Genomic DNA, 20,352 nt, shown 5'->3' on the forward strand with positions numbered 1-20,352 from the left:
TGTTAATCAGTTTAGCAAAATCTAAAGAAACTGCATCATGACCAATTGCTGCTACTGTGACTATTTTATTTGATTACAACATAATTTTGCATATGATTTATTCTGTACTTCCTGCGTTTCATGGCCTATCTATTTATGACTCTATATATACACTTATGTAAGTATGTATGCATGCATGCATGCCAAGTGAGGAACCAACAAACGCATCAGATAAAGTGGATTCAACTCAATGAAAGGTTATGCTAAAAAAGTTAGCCTTTAAAGAACCACAAGACTTCTGTTTATTTAAGCTTCATGGGTGTACATAAATTTTGGAGATACCAGATGGTCACTGCTTCAGGCATAAACTACAAATGCAACATCAACAGGCTGCAGGGTCTGATTTTAGGAAGTGGGATTCAGCAAATACACTCACCATTTTAGCTCTACAAATAAATACCCTGGACTCAGCCTCTCTCTGCTATTTAAGTCAAATGAATTCTGCAATTAAAGTCTCGTGTCACAGGCTATCCCTGTCAGTTATGTGTCTATGATAAACAGCAACTTTCCCTATGGACACAGCAGGCATTGAAGTCTTGAGAAGGCAGCAATAAGCCGTGAATATTTGTGTCTCAATAAGTTTCAGCAAATGAATATCAGAACTGCGGTTTCCACTGTTTCAATACCCCCCCCCCCAAGTTTATCATAATCCATTTCATAAAAACACTCCAGAAAAATCCAAAGTTACAAAGGTGTTCCTGAACAGAAGACAGCGACTGATCCTGATTAACTGATCCCTATTTCAAATGTATTCGGAAAACCACAGGCTGGTCTTTTAAATGATTTAAATTTTAAAAAATGCATATGCACATATACATGCCAAGAGAATACCTTGAATATACATTGACAGATTTTAATCTCCCCAGTTTAGGTGAACTGAAGGATTTAAAGCATGTCAACTACAAAATTCTGGTAATCAGAACCAAAGCATTAAATTCCAAATAGTTATTGCTTTCCCACCTAATAACTCAATTTGAACCATCTGCACTGAGAAAGAGAGGCAGGTATTAAATTAGCTCCAGTATAGAATGTAGAATGCAATGTATCTGGTCAGTCTGTAAGCAAAAGTGTTTCAATCAGTATTCCAAAACTGAGCCCAGACTCCATCGTTGTGGAGCCTGCTCAAATATTCTGTAGTACCATTTATAGGGATCCCAGCTGTCTGGCTCCTGGTTCTATATGTGCACTGCACAGTCATTATCTCTTCACTTGGGGTGCTTTCCCACAAACATTTCTATAAGCACATTTGCCACAGACCTTCTTTCACAGTCCTCCAAGGGATCCTCTGCCAGCAATACTGTCCTAGATCTAACTGGTCCATTATGCAGTCATAATGCTGCTTGGACTCCCCCCCCCACACACACACACACACAAACACAACTGTCATGAGCTCAACAGCCTCCCTGGTTTACTGGGTCACACTGGGAAAAGAGAAACGTTGCTGGTTGTTTCCTCAGGCTAGGGGCAGCTGCATTCTCTAGGCTGCTCACCAATAGGGTCCTTTGATCTCGGACTGCTGGAAGGGGTCACGGCAACAAGGACTGGTGGGGAAACAAGAGGAAACCCAACTCATAGGCCTCCAGCATCAAGAGGAGTGGGGTCACGTCTCAGGCTGGCTCCTATCCAGGAATAACATGGTGTTGGGAAAAGTAATGAGGCTTAATTTGCACAGAATATTTACTGTTTATGGAGGGAAGGCCTTGTTTGCTCAAAATGTTCACTCCAGATCCAGCCCCTTTCCTCGGTCTCCTCAGCAAAAGATATAAACTGCCTTTCTCTGTACTGTTCTACTGTGGTGTTTTATAATGTTATGAAGTAAAGTTGTTCTTATTCTTCAAAAGAAACACTCCCCTTTCTAACACAAGGAAGCAGCCCAGCTGAACTGGGAGAAAGCTCAGACTGGCAACTAGGAGGGAAAAGTGGAGGTTGAGCAATTACAAGGGAGTGGTGGAAGGCACAGGGAAAGAGGTAGGGATTGGAAGGCACTAAGGCTAGAGAAGGAGCACTTGGTGGAGAGGTGTGGGTGTGTGGTGTAGGCTACATAAGGAACAGAATCCAACAGCCAGGGGCATGCTGCAGCTGGGTCACTGGCACCAGGGAAGAGGAGAGGAGGAGAAAGGAGAGAGAGAGAGAAAGTGAAAAAAAAGCAATACACCAAAGGAAGGGAGCCAACAGAGCAGGGGAGTCCAACTCTGGCCCTCCAGATGCCCATGAACTATGAATCCCATCAGCCCTGGCCAAGCTGACAGGGACTGATGGAAATCATGGTCCATGAACATCTGGAGAACCAGAGTCTTACATTGCTGCTATAGAAATCCATTCAAATGCTCTCCAACACACTCTGAGGCTGGTGAAGGCAGAAGTAGGAGTAAACACAGTGGAATGGGGGATGGCTCGGGGATGAAGAGCTTGAGACTTACATGTGTCAAAGGATATCCACTTGAAAGCTAATATATTTAAATTTACGTTCAAACAGGACAGCATATTCCACATCATTTATTCCTCAGTAGTTTGCTTCTGAAGCCATGCAAGAAGCATGACATGAGTCCTGGAGCTTGGAATGATTCATCGTAATTGTTGTTACTAAAAAATCAGCTTACGGCTGGGGAACAGCTCTCTTGAGAAAGCTGGTCATCTGCAGCTCACTTCCTTCTTCTTGTACCACCCATCCCAGGAAAACTCTGGATCCAATATATTTGAGGAAGGACAACAGGGGTGGAAGCAAAGTATGAAATCATGGGAACAGCAACAACAAAAGCAGCAGCTCTGCCTGCTCTTCCATACAGTGCTTATGATAGTTGGGCAGACCTCCTCCCTCCCCCTTCCCAAAATACAGTCACCAGCCCCTTCAACTGGGAATATTGTGCTACCCTGCCCTGGTATCTTTTGGCCAGAGTCATCCCTCCAGACTCCATCCTTGTTGATCATACTCAATATTTCTTTCCTAGGGTTCCCAGTTTGCTGAGTCCTGGTTCACTGTGTGTCCATTATTTCTTCACTTTGCATTGTCCATTATTTCTTCACTTGTATGAACTCGCCTCGATGCACTGGTTGCTGTAATAAATGCCCTGGTAAAGGGGATGTGTTGTTTATTTGGCTCTCGCCTCATATGCACTCATGTCTAGGCACAGCTGCAGACACTCACAGAAAAGATTGCTGTGTAGTTAGTTACCTGTGCCCTGGGTTACATGAAAACAAAAAGATAAATTAAGTTCAGGAACAGGAACTTGTTTCAGAATATTTGAGGGAATGTTGCTTTAATGGGATATCATTAAACTTGTCTGTAGTCCATTGCACAATAAACCAAGTCATAATGATGACATGAGTGTGAACCTATGAAACTGTCTTATACTGAATCAGACCATTGGTCAGTCAAAGTCAGTATTGTCTAGTCCAGGGGTCAGCAACTTTTACCACCCAAAGAGCCATTTGCACCCGTTTTCCATGGCCACGAAGATCTACTGAGCCGGAGAGGCGTGGCCCCTCCACTCACCTTTCCTGGAGGGACCATCGCCTACTCCTCCGCCACCTGGTGTGGCCACGTGTGGAGCCAGCAGTATAAGGCTGGAAAGAGCTCTCCTGATGTGGCTCTGGAGCCGTGGGTTGCAGACCATTGGTCTAGTCTAACTGGCAACACTGTTCAAGACATCAAGAAGAAAAAGAACAGGAGGAGGAGGTGTAGGAGGCAGTGGAGTTTGGATTTATATTTTGCTTTTCTCAACTGTAAGGAGTCTCAAAGTGGCTTACAAACTTCTTCCCTTCCTCTCCCCACAACAGACACCTTGTGAGGTAAGTGGGGTTGAGATAGTCTTGAGAGGTTGAATCCCAGGTTTTCCAGATTAGTTCAGGAATCTTCAGATTCCCATACTCCAAAGTTTCACCAGCATGGCCAATTGGCCATGCTGACAGAGGCTGATGGGAATTGTAGTTCCTGAACATCTGGAGAGCCGCAGGTTCCCTACCCCTGGACTAGTCCAAAGTCACCAGCAGGCTTCATGTGTAGAAGTGAGAAAACAAACCTGGTTCACCAGATTAGAGTCTGCCACTCCTGTGGAAGAGTGGGGGATCAAACCTGGTTTTCCAGGTTATAGTCCACTTGCTCTTAACCATTGCACCACACTGGTGCAAAGATATTCTGTACCATCTGCTACCTGGTCATCTAAACCTGGCCTTCTGCATGCAAAATTGATTCTCTATTGCTGAAACACACTCTCTCAGTGAATGTAATCACCCTTATTTTTACGTCCTATTGGGTCAAAAAGAGATCAAAGGAATCACATCTCTCTTAACAGAGCATTAAAGACGTGAAACTGAAGAACAAGCTTAAAGCTTCATATAGGCTCTTTGCGGAGAACACTTCATATACAGGAAACAAGGGAATGTGTATCTGTAATCTGAAATGGAGGGTTGAATGACAGCTTTGTAATATAGACAAATGGCCATTTGAGGCTGAGCTGACACTTGAAACACTTGTTAGCCCCTCCACAAGCCCATGTTGTGCCAGCGAGTAAGACGAATCTATTAAAGTATTCTCAAATGGGAATGTATTACAAATCTTATTTAAAATTCACTATCATCACTTTGCAGCATACTGCAATACAAGAAGATGGAATCCTACAGGGAAAATGAAAGGTTGTGCATCTGGTACTAAAGATGAAAGTTTGTTAAACAGCCAAACGGCTCACTAAAGTATTCAATATTAGTTTTTATACTAAGTCTATATTTTCCCTCTCACTGTGCTGAGCAAGATTATATTCTCTCCCACTATGGAAAAGGGCAGAATTTTCAAAAGCTCAAAGGAAAATAAATCAATCAGAAATAATGAAACATACAGTCTAACAAAGGCTTCTAAATTAAATTCATTCCTCAATCTTTAAATAAATTGTTGTTTCTAAAATACTCTGTGTATTAGCCCCAAGCATACTGCACAACTGTATTGTCGAAGGCTTTCACAACCAGAGTCTACTGGCTGTTGTGGGGTTTTTTGGGCGGTGTGGCCAGAGATGCCAGTCATAGATGCAGGTGAAATGTTAGGAGTAAAAACTACCAGACTGTGGCGATGCAACCCAGAAAATTCACAACAGCCAGATTGCATAACTGGTAAATATTTCTTGATTTTATTTAAATAGTACAATAGTATTCAGAAAACATAAGGGCTTTACCAGTAGGAATGTTAATTATCACTCAGGAAATTTCTGAATATTTGGCAACACTGGAGTTCAATGACTGGCCTGAAAGCTCAACAAAGTAAGGATTGTGATGCATAGTGTGAAATGGCTCTTCCTGGTCAAGTGATGTCACATCCTGGGGCGGCATTTCCACCAAGATTTATAGTCTAATGGAGTTTACTCCTAAGGAAATGTGTATAAAATCACATCCTTAAACTTCAAACCTAAACCTGTTTATTTTGATGAATTTAGAAGGCTGTAACTATGTTGAGGGTTTTTTCATTCGAGAATGAGATTTGTACAACTTTTTCCTTTACAGTCCACTCATGTGAACAACCCTTTCTGCACAAACCTTTTCAAATGTTTTGAGGCTGAAAATAAAACATTTCTTCGTGGAGTTCCACTTTGGCTATACCCCAAAACATGCCTCAAAACGTGTTAAATGAATCCCCTTTTCAAACGATTCTCTGGCTGAAACATTTTGAAAACATCTTCAGTTGCTGTGCAATCTGCGTTTCCTACGCTTCTCTGCTTCCCTGAACTTTTTCCTTGGCACCATTTCCTGAGCACTCAGTTCCTCCTCACCTGTTTATCTGCAGCATTTCTGTTTGTTCTTTTATGGGGTGGGGAGCAATTGAGTATATGAAAAGTACAGAATACAGTATGAGGCTGTGAAGCACTGAAGCATCGATTCAACACAGAACTCAGGGGGTTAAAAAGGAAAAATCACCTAATGGCTGCCAGGAATCTTTTCAAGGGGGTGAATGCGGACATATATCATTGTAAAGAGGGGACTGAAAACATTTTAGAAACATTTTAGAGATTTGTGCACATAGCACAGAAGACCTGAAATGCTGATAAATATTCCTAAATAGGTATTTCATTCTCAATAATGAACATAAACTAGAAGGCAGTTCGACAAGCGCCTCAATACATCTTTGGCTCTTGCTCCAGGTCTTTAAGATGAAACGGCAATCCAGTTGAAAGAAAAACATAATCTTAAGATTTTAATTTCCTGAAGTAATAATGGGTATAAAAGGAATATAGATTTTTTGGCAGGCTCACTACAGACCATAATGTGTAATCAATTTTTTTTAGACAAAAATCTCTGCTAGGTGTAGCTACGAAGTCTAAAATTGATAACATGTTTAACTTTGGGAGATTTCTCCAGGAAGTTCACAACAGAAATGGAAGGGTTACTTTAATATTTATTGGGATAATGTATATAAAGAAGCTGTGGCTGAATCTACAGTGGAGATTTTTTTAAATTGTTTTAATTGCCACTGCAAAATACAGCGGTATGTACTTCCACAGTGCAGCCTCCAAATGTGGAAGTTTTCTGTGCCCTTTCTTTTTCTGTCACTCTTCCCTTCTTCACATGCTCCACAGCGGGGATGGCCAAACTGCAACTCGGGAGCCACATGTGGCTCGAAGAAGAAGAAGAAGAAGAAGAAGAAGAAGAAGAAGAAGAAGAAGAAGAAGAAGAAGAAGAAGAAGAAGAAGAAGAAGAAGAAGAAGAAGAAGAGTTTGGATTTATATCCCCCCTTTCTCTCCTGCAGGAGACTCAAAGGGGTTTGCAATCTCCTTGCCCTTCCCCCCTCAACAAACACCCTGTGAGGTAGGTGGGGCTGAGAGAGCTCCGAGAAGCTGTGACTAGCTCAAGGTCACCCAGCTGGCATGGGTGGGAGTGTACAGGCTAATCTGAACTCCCCAGATAAGCCTCCACAGCTCAGGCGGCAGAGCTGGGAATCAAACCCAGTTCCTCCAGATTAGATACATGAGCTCTTAACCTCCTATGCCACTGCTGCTCCTTTGCTACGTAATATGTGGCTCTCAGCTGAGAAGGTTGGTCAGTGGAGCAGGTTTCCCCCACTTTCAGTCTTTCCACTGTTATGTGTGTTCTTGCCCCCTGCTGTGCTGCCACACTTTGCAGGAGTCGGCAGCAGAGGGGACACAGACTGCTCCCACAGTCTCCTGCCTGGCCAGCTTGGACCTCACTGGTAGGGCTGCATGAAAACTGCAGACACTGGTTGTCATGCCACACAGCTCCCCTGCTTCTTTGATTGGCACTGACTTCACCCAGTGGCTCCACTCAGAGTCTGCTGCACAGACTGTCAATCACTCAACCCTTGGAAAGCTCAAGGTGGTTGCTGCTGCAGGGAAGGGGATGCTCCCTTGTCAGGTCCACAGTAAAGTAGCGGGATCCACTCCCCAAAGAACTGGCCCTGTTCTGAGTTAGGCTGCCAGGCAGAGGTATTGAGTTACACTAGGAAGTTGAGTCTAGTGAGACAGTCCATCAAGCTATTTCAGCATCAGATGCCCGGTCTGAGGGTCAGAATACACATAGTCAACAGGTGAGAGAAAGCATTGTGCAGCCACATGCTTCACTGCATCCAGGCTGGTATGCTCTGTGAACCTGCTTAATATAGGATCTTCCAGCATGTCAGTCTTTATCCTGGGAAGGCTCTGCTTCAGTGGCGTAGCGCCAATGGGACGTGGGGCCGTGACATCCCGGGCAGCACCATGGCAGGGGTGTGGAGGGGCATGGAGGGGGTGGTGGTGCTGCGACAGGGGTGCAGGGCGCGCAAGAGCCCTGGGCACAGTTCCCCCTCACTCTGCCCCTGCTCTGCTTCCCCCTGCTGCAGAAGGTGCTTTCTTTGAGCTAGCAGGAATGCGCTTCTCCATTTAACTTGCAAAAGCTCCCTGCGTCGCTGCCTCTGTTTATGTATAGGCTCAGGTGAGCTAGGCGCATGGGTCTCTTCAGCCATTAAAGAACTGCTTCAGTTCTACTGGGCCTGCAAGGCTGAAATGTTTCCCTGTGTGGAGACGGGCCAGAATGTGTATTAAATTGTATTAATCAAGGAGGATTGATCCAAATGAACCAGAGATTGCAATGAATCAAAATGGAGCTTCTGTGTAAATGACCAGCAAAAGCTTGCATTTTAGCAACAGGTCAGAAACCAGGTTTCTCAGTGAATATGCAGGCCAGCAAGATAACATCTTTAGTATCTTGGCACTGAGGGCCTACGTGACAGAAGACAAGATGCATTTTATATGACCTTGTTTTCTTGGTTAGGTTTTTGGGTTAGAACTAGCTAAACCAATGTGATTAGTTAAATGGGAACAAGTGGTTTTTCTATATAGTTAAATGAGCACAGAGAAAGGATAATGAGTGATTCATATTTACATGTATTTGTATTTCACTATAATTCTATTGTCTTAGAATCATTGTATAAGTGTTAGAATTATGTTTTAACATTTCATGCTGGGGAATTGAAGAGAGGTTTTATGATCCAAAAGAATGTCCTGCATACCTTGAGGACATAGCTCTCTCTGAGAGCCAAACTTGGCCAAACGGGTTTTTCTTGAAGACAGTGAGCTAGTTTTTATGGCAGTCCTTTGTATATGCGTAGAGGCCATAAACTAACAGCATGTAGTGTTTGACGTAGAATAAAGGCTGTCTTTATTCGTGACCAGGAGACAGATTCTAACCAATTAGATTTTTAAGGTATATGGATCATAATACGTAGAGTAAGGGGATGGACTGTGTGACGTCTTTGCATCTACAAAAATTCAGGTCTTCCTCTACTGGCCGTGCCTCCTTCGAGAGCCACCCAGGAGAGGGCAATCTCCTGTAACATTCTAAACATTGTATTGGGGCGTGCCTCCTTAGGGAGAGGTCACCTTCTGTAACTTATCTGTATTCTGTGACGTTCTAAATTCCGTGTCTATCACTCGAGGGCACTGGGGAGTGTTCACATTCTGTAACTTGCTATATTCTGCTAAGTAAACTGTCTGTTTGTTTTTCTAATATCAGATGCCTTGCTTTTATTTCTAACTTAGTTTTTCTTAAAACTAATCTTGCTGTGTAGGACCAGAGAAGCGGCTCTGGCCCCACACCTGGGTCTACAGTTGAGGATAGCACTGGTGAATGGTATATATGGCTGACATCACTTGCCAGCCTGGATTGTGGAACTTCCCTCCGTTTGTGTGCCAACTGGTCCCTCCACCTAGCAGTTCTCCTGGGTTACCACTCAAGCTGTTACTAGTTGTTGTATCCCCCTATTTTCTGTGGGTAAAAATGATTTTCATCCATGGTGCTTATTGTGGTTTTAACAGTTTTAATTATGGTATCATTTTGTTGTGAGTCACTCTGAACCTTGTTTGACAGGGGGAAGGAAAGATAGCAATATCAGTAATAAATCAATAAAATAAAAATAAAGTAAAATCTAGCAATTATATTTTATATGATATGAATCTGAAGAGAAAAACTGTATATTGTGGTTGTCTACATATATTATGGGACAAAATCTTGTCAGAAATAAGTCATATGATGCCACAGAAGATCCTAAAAGATTCAAATTAGTTTTAGTAGATATACTGAAATATCAAATACCTTCAATTCATACAAACATCATTCTGGATCTCTTTATTGATGCAAAGATGATTACAACCTAATGTTGGGAAGGTACCAAGTATTTGAAAGGCTACAAAGTTTGGCAGATAGCCAGGTTATTTAAATTAACTGAATTAGTCCCTTTGAAGGATGGAAGTGTAAAAGAAAAACTTTCATTCTAATTCTTGAAAACCTTTTTAATAATGTACTGTCGAAGGCTTTCACGGCTGGAATCACTGGGGTGCTGTGTGGTTTCCGGGCTGTATGGCCGTGTTCTAGCAGCATTCTCTCCTGACGTTTCACCTGCATCTGTGGATGGCTTCTTCAGAGGATCTGATCAGATCCATACAGCCCGGAAACCACACAGCACCCCACTTTTTAATAATATTGGTGCTATGTATGTCAGGAACTTAATTGAACTGTTGGTTTGTATAACTGTGCAGTGTAAAAATGTCATGGTATACACTGTGTTTTGGAAACATACCTATTTTAAGTTGGAGTATTGACAAAAAAAATCCTACAAAGCAAAATTTACAGTTGCAAAGCTTGTTAGAACAATACCCACGAGTACTTAAGGAATTGCACTACCATCTAGCTGAGAAATAGAGGCAAGTTATTCAGGTAGACTTGAAGGCTGGTTTCTTGTCCAGAGCTACCTGGAAAGTGCCATGGTGACATTTAAAACCAAGAAAGCACATTTTGTGAACAGCAATAACACACATTTTAATTGGTAAGATTCCTGATATGATAATTAAAGTAATTAAATAAAGAGTCTTGTAATTTTAGGCTTTATCCTTCCTATCCTACCTGAACTGGGCTAAGAGGGATGAAGCTTAATTAAAGCACCTTAAAACACTGTACAGTTTTATTAGGCAAGAATCTTCCCTGTGCTGAGGTGTTATAAAAGAGGACCAGGAGCCAGGGTGATGGTGACAATATCTGACAGGTTTCAAAGCATCCCAGATTATGAGAAGGGGCTACAGCTCAGTGGCAAAGCCCTGTATGCAGAAAGTCCGAAGTTCAGTTCTCAGATCTCCAGCAAAAAGAACCAGGAAGTAAGCGATGTGAAAGATTTCTTTTTCCAAAATTCGCCTCACTTTGATTCCCTCCACTCTTTACTCTTTCCTTTGTTATTAGCAGCTGAAATCACTAGGCTCTGCTCAAATACAGCAAAAATCACAATTGGCCATATCTGCAGCCTTATAATCTGAATGCAGCAAGGTTGAAAAGAGAACAAAGGAGCCCTTTTGAAGCTCTCGCTTTTTGCTCATGCTCCCTTTCTGTGCCACTCAGGTCCATTCCATTCCTAGTCTCAGCATCTTTCCTTATTTTCTTACTTATTTTCCCAGTATAAATATCTTATGTCTGTATTCCTCAAACTTCCTTCTTGAGTTTTCATGTTGCACAGAAGCATCTAGCTTATTTTCGGTTATTTTTCTTTAGACTTCAGAGGATTCATCCATATTACCACTTGCATTATGCTCTTCTCCACCAAGTTCTCCACAATTATGGGCTATGCTGCTAAGCCTCCTTTGACATAGGAAGTTGCTGCCAGCATAGCAGCAGTTCCCATGCTGATAAACTGGCAAGCCATCATGGCTGACTAAGGGCACTTCCACACATGCAGTAGCCAATGTAACCTCTAAATCCACTTTCTTTGGTATGCGTTTTCCCACCTACCTCGGCTCCGCTTTGTCAAGCGCTGCTTTCCTGCATATCCTTCCAGGCATGCGCTCCAGCTTCTATCACGAATTTAGTTTGCAAAAGGCTTACTGCAAAGAGCGCCTGGAAAAGACGCTGGCGCAGAGGGGGGGCTTACATCAGCAGCATTAGCAGCTGCGCTGTCGCCGCCCCTTTCCTGGGGAGGCTAGACCCTGCGTGCTACTCTATGCATTGGAGCAAAAGGTAAGTGGGAAAATGCCCACACTTTACAGATGGATTTTACTGTGTGGAATAGCAAAATCCACTTGCAAACAATTGTGAAAGTGGATTGAAAGTGCATTATTCTGCATGTGCGGAAGTACCCTAAGGACACCAATAAAAAAGCCAGATTTTGTGGCTTTTATTTGCCCATGATATGACAGAGTTTTATAACTACGATCAACACTGCACGGGATATGTAGTTAATCAGTTTAAAGACAATTTTTTATTTCTTTCTTTAGATATATAAATGACAATCAGATTAAATGTCACTGAAAGAGCAGATGATCCCTGCTGAGTAAACAAAACAAAAAATAATCAAACTATATGCTCACATATTTCATTGAGCATCCACTGAAGTGAGATAGAATTAAGTTTTAATGTCAATGCAAAGTAAGATCCCTGACAAGAGAGCCCAGAGGGGGGTCGAAAAAGGCTTCTGTAGATGTCTGCACTGACTGTTTTGAAATGGTAGCGAAGGCTCGTGTTTAAGAGTCAAACAACATGAGGCCCTGTATATTTATATTAACGGTTCCACAAAGAGCATGATTCCTTTTCTCAGTTCTGGTGCTAACAACAGAAGACTGCAGAGTTTTCTTAAATAGCTCTCTGTTGAGGCATTCATAAATATAGCAATTGTGTAACATCAGGGTTTTTTTTAAAAAAAATCTCAAATATTTTGATTACGTGAGATATGTTACGGTCATAGTAATGATTATGCAAATACTTCCAATACACATCTTTTGCAAGGAAAAAAATAATGCTTTAAATGGTTCACAGAGTCAGACTCAGTCTGCTATGAATTTCTGTCATTTTCCTGCCAGCTGTCTCATTCACATTCATAAAAGCGGCGATTGTTTTAGTCCGTATAAACATCACACACTGCATTTCGGTTGCGTTGCCATTAAGCTCATTCTGTCCTTTGCTGCTTGAATGTCCTGGTTAATGAGGCTGGCACAGGCAGTAGTCCTAGATCAATGCATGTCCACGGCAGCCACGATGGCAGAATGATTGTTCACAATGGGGCGATCGGGAGCCGCTCTGCTGATCCTCTGCCACTGTGACACTGCCACACTGGCTGGGAGAGATTTCTTCCCAGCACAGTGGAGCCAGTGGTTGCTGCTGTGTCATTAACAACTCTAAAATTGAGTCCAGCTGCCAGGATAAAGGTGCCAGTTGCTCCACTGTGCAACCGAAGGAACACTTGCGCCAGATCCTTGATATGATAATAATGAACACATGCTTTAAGGATGAAGCTGCTGGGAGCAAATCTAATTAAAGGTCATTTCACAAGCTCATTGGGAAAAAAAGATATCTTCTATGCTTGGTGAGGCAAAGAGCACATGACGAGATTTCGTTGCGTCGCTTATCTGCCTGCAGGTATATACCAACCATTCTTTTCAAAGGAAAAGCCTACACAATTACACAAGTGTATAGCACCGACATCACATATTATGTCATGCGTCTGAAGGCAGAATACCATTTGTACTGTTCAGAGAGGATTTAATAAATGAGTAAATAACCCTAGATATATAAAACGCACTCCCACATGGGATCTTTCCACCATGAGGAAGCAACTTTAGGATCAGATGACACAAAGTAGAGATACAACAGAGGAGTGTAACAGACTTCCCTCTGTGATACACCTCTGAAGATGCCAGCCACAGATGCAGGCAAAACGTTGGGAACAAGATCCACCAGACCACGGCCACACAGCCTGGAAAACCCACCACAACCAACAATAGAGTAGTGTTTAACCTTTTTTAGTATTTTGATTCCGTTTCACACTGCCTCATCCCCAACCACTACACTGTGCCTGGGGTTCCAAATGCCAGCTTTGTCCTCAATAAGACCATAAAACCATGGACAAAGAAATAAGGATAATATTATTTCAGCTCGGAAACTACTTGCTTAGCAGACTATTTCTGCAATGAATTGTGGAGACAAAACTAATGCATACTCAATGATAAGTATACAGTAAAAAATTTCCCTGCAAGAGCAAGTCTTACCAATGTGAGCCAATAGAACAGTCAAAAGAGAACAATTTTGCCCAATTTCCCCTTCTCAGAGCAGCAAACAGACACTCAAGGTTATTGGGTGCTGTGTGGTTTCCGGGCTGTATGGCCGTGTTCTAGCAGCATTCTCTCCTGACGTTTTGCCTGCATCTGTGGCTGGCATCTTCAGAGGTTATTGTTCCGATTGCATTGGAGCATTCCCCGCGCCAACAGAGGAGCAATTTTGGTGTACAAAATCAGCCTCAGACACCTAAATCTTTTTGCATAGACTACTACCAAGACAAGTCAAAAAACAGTTAGCACAACATACACAAAACAATGCTATTTGCACAAGCTTCAAGTCACTTGTATAATATGCAATATCTGGCATAAATCTGGACAGACTATTTATCTATGCTTCCTTCCCCAAGTTTTTAAAGTATTTGTGAGCATCAGGCAAACTCCAACATTAATATGTTAATGTACCTTATTTGCATAGGTGGCAAAGAATTTTACATATAAAATTAGGCTGGTAAGACTGATGACCTTGGGGTAAAGCTGCCCATAAAAAAAGTTAGAGAGGTTTCATAGACAAATCTGTCATTTTAGACTTTCCCCATTTTTTTTAAAAAAAAAAACCTCTGTGAAAATCATCTTGCAAATGAATTGGACATGCATATCCTCATCTTTCACAAAATGAGCATAAGAAATTACATGTGCCAAACCTGGAACACAGCTGACGGACAGCACCATCCAAAGGGCCAGGCGCCGAGACACGGGGCGCAGCTGGACTGCCTTGCCATTCCCAAGGTTACTTTCCAACAGCAAGGGGTGGCAAAGAACACAAAAAAGCCTCTCTGCTGCCAGAAAGCTGCCACTGGACTTATGCATCAGAAAAGTGGCATAAATCCAAAGCCCCAGCCACTGGTATAATGGAAGCAATGGCCGGGTAGAAGCCAATTAGCATCAGCTCTTCCCCCGGCCATGCCCCTGGATCACTCCCACTATGCCGGCGGGGGTGCAGGGATATTGGCGCAGCTTTCAGCACCACATCCCACCACTGTGGGGGGCCAAGGCAGCTGCCCACCAAAGGATATGCCCCTCTGTCAGGGCAAGTGCCTCAGGAAGGAAAAATCCGCTGGTATGGCCGCATGTCACTCTCAACAGTGGATTCACATACACCACCCCCCACACACTTTGTAACTCACTTTTGCAGCCAATAAAACTGTATAAGAAATTAAATACAGACTGAGGTAATTGTCATGTGGCTTTGAAATCTTCAAAGCTAAAAAGAAATATGAAAAAGATAGATGGCCTGCTGATCTAAAATACTCAGTTCCTAAGCTTCATTATCACATTTGGAGGAAAGTTGGAAAAATAATGAAAGTTTTCAGTTTAGAGACTTTATGCAGGCCTATACAAAAATAGATGTTCATAATCTCATATTGCTAATTAGCCTATTTGGAGTAAATTTATAATAGAAGAAACAAAACATTCATACTCTGTCTAGGATTTTCAACAGAAATTAGCACAAGAAAACACTGCAAGAGGGCAATGATATGTCTGATCAGGGAGACTAATGAATTAGTGTAAACAATTAAGCTTGTAATTTAATTCAACAATGAAGAACATCTGTGAATCACTAGACTATAGAGATCCATTGGTTTGTTCATTAAACTAGAAGATTGAATTGCAGACTATCCCACCCTGAATTATTTTTATAGCCGATAGCAAGCAATTTATATATTTTGCTATGAAGTTCACAGTTAGTCACTGAACAAACAAGCCAATCCAACAGAAAAAAAATACTTAATAAAATGGACAGTAAGTAGCACAAACAAAACTATAATTCCTCATCCTTCCATGATAGGGGAATATACAGCAGAAAAATAAAAAAATACCTTTCAGTTTGTATTCAGATATTTAGCATTTTGATTGATTGATAGACAGATAGATACTTCACATGGTCTGAATTAATACAAAAAACTGCATTCCTTACCTCAAAAGTGTTACCAATTACATCAATCTCTGGCGATACAAAGGTTCCTTCTGGATCATCTTGAAACAGATAAAGAAGTGTTATTGTGATTTATATATCATACAATGGAATAAGTTCTATTTTAACAACAAATTAAAACCCTTAAGCTCTTTAAGCTTCTAATATCTTTGAGGAGAACCAGTGTATGTACAGTGGGCAGGGTGTCAGATTAGAACCACATTAATATCTCTTCTTATTTATGAAGTATGCTAGGTGAGCTTGCGTTAGGGGTGGCAACCAGCAAGAGATGATGAACCAGGGATTTCAGGAAAGGCTTCCCTGCAAAGTGATCTCATTTGCCTAAAACTCTGTGCTTTAAGAGTGACACCTGGCATAATGATACTACTTCCAGGTCACACCAGAAGTGACATCATTATGCTGGAGATGTCAATTGTACCCCTCCCACATACCACTATGCAAAAGATGGCAACCATAGCTTGGGTTGCTCACTCTCTCAACTCTTCCTAGCTGTGAAGATAAAATGAAAAGGAAAAGTATGTACACCACTCTAAGTTCCTTGGAGGTAAAAGTCATCCCCTGTGCAAGCACTGGGTCATTACTGACCTATAGGGTGACATCTCATCATGACTTTTATTAGTCAGACTATGTTAACAGGGTGGCTCACCATTACCTTCCTCAGCCACCTGCACTTTACCCCCAGGAGTGGGGTACTCATTTTAGCAACCAGTAGTAGAGTGGAAGGCTGAGCCAACATTGAGACAGCTACCTACTTCTGTTGGGGTCAAACTCAGGTGGTCAGCAGTTTGGTGTTATGAGCCATTCCCTAGGCACTGAGGACTCTGATGTAGAGCCTGAAGGCACTGTGTATTGAGAGCTGGCAGAGCCAGTTCCAAGCCCTTCACTGCAAGCCCAGGCAGAGCCTGATGCCATGCAGCTGGGAGAGCCTTCAGGAATATCAGAAGAGCTAAAGAACCAGCTGTTCAAAGGAGGCAAAGGCAGAGGCTACAGCTGCAGAATCAAAGAAGTGCTCCACTGCTGCAAGGTATGGCAGAAGGTTCTGCCAGATGAGGGTATCTGCATCTGAGGATAATTGAGCTCCTGTAGGATCCCAGTCTCATTAGCCAGGACTTTCTGTATAAACCCTGCCTTGGACTTGACTCTGCCTGGGTGCAATGATTGTACTTCCTGGTAAGATCCACATGCTTGGTCTTGCTCTGGCCTCTGTCTCTCAGCCTGCCTGCCTGATCTCCTGTCTGTGCCTTGACCTTGGACTGCCTTGACCACGCCTTTGCCTGCTACTTGCCCTGACCCTGGACTGCTTTGTCCATGCCTTTGGGTGGACTGCCCTGACTCCAGACCAGTTGGCTATGGCTCACAGGCTACCAGCTTTGACTCTGGCTTGTCCAACCACACTCTAGCTCCAGCCTGCCTGTAGCGCACTCGGATTGCAATACTACAGTTTACTGCCCTGTACCATGGGGCTCCTCTCACTGGAGGAAGGACAGAATAAAACAGTAATAGATATCTGAGGGTTAAAGAAATTACTGTATAAATCTGGAGCATAATCATCATATTTAGTGTCAATACATGCTGACAGTACATTCGGTAAAAGCTCACCAAAATGGTGTCTAGGGAATTATTGTTACCTCAACAAAAGGACATAAAGTTATCATCAGACAAATCCAGACACAGGCTACTTAATCTTTGTCATCCTCAGCCTTGTTCAATGATGAAAGCTATCAGTCTATTTCAAGGTTAAAGGAGGAAAGTGGCAAAAATACCTGCTCACAAATTCCTACCCAAATCTTCAGATTCTAAATCTGATTCTGCTTAGAAGACTCTCTTGCGCAGCCTACCATTCATTTATTTCCATAATGAGGAAGGAATATAAAAGGAAGAATACCAAGGCTGCCACCTGATTTCCACATGTACAATTCTAGAGATAAAATATGATCAAACCTGGTCCTATATGGATCACTGCTAATAAAAGTTTGATTGACTACTGATATCTGGCCTGGCAACCATATTCTCACAATACAAAGACTAAATTCTGAAAGGAAACTTGGGCCAATCAAGGTAGAAACCATTAATGGTATTAATCAAAATGCTGCTCTTAGCTTTAATGCCATAAATGGCTTGGGGTCAGGATACTTAAATAACCATCTTCTCCAGTACTACGCAGCCTATTGGTTAAGATCCTCTTCCCAAGCCTATGATTTCTGGGGCCCTGGGTGCAGAGTTTGGACAGGTAGCAACTAGAAAGAAGGCTTCTTCATGGTGGCACATCACCTTTGAGATTTACTGGGTGCCTATTTTACCGTCCTCTGGGAGCCAGGCCAAACCATTTTTCTTCAACTGTCTCCTATATGGTGTTTTATAGACTACATTGGCTATTTATGGGAATCATTTTAGACAGCTTAATGTTGTTTTAATAGTGAAAAATGGTGCTAAAATGTTCATCACCTGAATAGGCTTAGTTTGTATTCTGTGTTCTTAACCAGTGCAATCTGTCCTGAAAGCACTCCCCTCATTCTAAGTAATGATGCTATGATTCTCTGTTGGCTGGGATGAGGTCACTAACAAGTAAAAAGCTTGTATCATGGAAGGTAAAGAAATAATATTGAATCAGCACAACACAGGGCAAAAACAGTAAACATTTATAGTAACGAATATTCACAATAACTTGGAGTAAATATTCAGCAAATATTTTAGCCCCCACTGTCAGCTCCATTTCAATCATCAAAGTTGAAATGGACAAACATTATAATCAGCCATAGTGACATCAAAGCACTTGAATACTACTTTACCAACATATTAAATTGAATGAAATTTGACTTATGTTCAGAATCTAATGTCTGTGGTCTACTTTAAACCATCCATTAGACTGGGAGTTTGTTTTGTTTCTTTCATTTGTTTTGTTTTTTATTCCCAAAGGGTCTGTTTCTTTGTAAAGTTGTTTCATACGGTTCTGTTTCATTATCTGTTCCTATGCCGGTGCCCCCCCCCCCCCCCACCCCGGGGCTATTCACATGAATGGTCCTGCTGGCCCAACAGCTAGTGGCGCGCCTTCGGCATGGGCCGTGCCACTCCTGGAGCCCTTTTAACTCCTGCCTGCTCCTGTTCTGTGGATGCCAGGGGACACGCTCCCGTGGCCATACCGACACCTCTGGAGTCGGAGGCCAGGAGGCATGTGACATGCCTCCACAGAGCAACTGGAGCCAGCAGGAGGTAAAAGGGAGGCAGGAGCAGCACGGGGAAAACGCTGGCTTTCACACGATGCCATTAGCTCGGCACCAGATGGAAGCCAGTGTTTTCAAAAAGACTCGCCAATTGAAAAAACACAGTTGTGAGGGGGAAACGCTGCCACTGCTGTACTGCAACCTCCCTTGCAATCTTCTCCCTTGCAATGGCATTTTTACTGGCCCCACGCCGGTCTAAATGGCCCATGCAGAACGGGCCATGGTTGTTGTACTGATAAAAAGCAGGAAAGGAGAATAATTCTTTGATTCCCACTGTGTGGAAAGGTGGCGTATAAATGAAGCAAATAAGTAATACAGTGGAAGATGGGAGGCAGATAAAAGGTAGGCTGGTAAATGGCTGAGGAGAGAATGAGACAGAGAAAGGAGAGAATATGGGAGTTGCCAAGAGGAGGGAAAGAACAAATAGTACAAGAAAGGGGACAAAGAAAAAGTGAAGAGATCTTCACAGGCTTTTAAAAAGGAACAAAGGCCATCTCCCTTTAAATGTACAACCCCATTCCTACATAACGTTCAGCAAGCCAATTGAGAAACTAGAAAATATAGAGCCATCTGTAGTCTTTGAGGTAGCAAGACCTTGACTATGTGGTTAGTCAAGCTGATTTATAGCATAGATTACACCTACTACAGTGGTTTTGAGATGATGCTCAGGAGACAGTGAATCCATATTAAAGCCACTAAATCTTATTTGGTAAGCTACTGGTTGGAAGTTACAAATGTTTAATAAACTATAACTTTAAAAGATATGGATGTCACTAACCCGAATGTGATACATCTTGACAGCTCTGTTTGAAAAATGTACTGGTTCATGAGAAAAAAAAAAGTCACTTGGCCTGCGTATCTTATTTCCCACTATGGAACCGAACCAGCTGCTTTTAAAAAAACATTCCTTACACGAGGCAAATAGTTAATACTTGCAAAGCCAATATACTTGAGTTAGACAGAAAGAGAAGTATCTCACCCCCTTGCCCAGTAGTACAGTATGACTGTACCAACCCAGTATGACTGTACCAATCCATTAAAAGGTGAGAAGGGGTGGAATTGTTCTTGTCTATGCTTGACCTCAGCTCTGACACCACTGATCCTTCTTGGCCTCTCCCTTTCACATGCAGTTCTCCATGTCACTCCTGTTTTCTATCACACCCCATCCCTTTCATACTTGTAACTGAATCCAAGTGGCTGTTAATTTATTTTCTCTTGAGTCTCAGTTCCTGGACTGGTTAGCATTTGAGGCTGTACCAACACAGTAACATCATGGTCCTCTTCACCCAGGCTGGCAGTTGGGGAGATAAAATCACCAGCCAACTCCATGTTAGGCTTCTGTTTCTTCCCAGGTCAGCCACTAGGGTAGTGAATCTGCAGCTGGTGGATGGAGATCTCCCACTATTACAAGTGATCTCCAGTTCACCTGGAGAAATGGCCTCTTTGGAAGGTAGACTTCAAAGTGTTATATGATGCTGAGGTCCCTCCCTTCCCCAAACCCTGCCCTCTTGAGGCTTCAACCTCAACATCTCCAGGTTTTCCCCAGCCTGGAGCTGCCAACCCTATAAGCCACTTACCTGCTTCACTTTCTATTGCA

At 42.5% G+C, this 20,352-nt stretch overlaps 1 protein-coding gene across 1 annotated transcript in view; it reads right to left on the reverse strand.

Moving 5' to 3' along the window:
- The window catches only part of LOC125437402 (kinase non-catalytic C-lobe domain-containing protein 1-like), a 38,606-nt gene that overhangs the window by 12,809 nt on the left and 5,445 nt on the right, over positions 1-20,352 (reverse strand). The window contains exon 3 of the mRNA XM_048504872.1: positions 15,517-15,575. Within this exon, the coding sequence (XP_048360829.1) occupies positions 15,517-15,575 (59 nt within the window). The remainder of the gene's footprint in view (positions 1-15,516; positions 15,576-20,352) is intronic.

This window comes from Sphaerodactylus townsendi, linkage group LG08 (genome assembly GCF_021028975.2).
Source record: "Sphaerodactylus townsendi isolate TG3544 linkage group LG08, MPM_Stown_v2.3, whole genome shotgun sequence".
Lineage (NCBI taxonomy): Eukaryota > Metazoa > Chordata > Lepidosauria > Squamata > Sphaerodactylidae > Sphaerodactylus > Sphaerodactylus townsendi.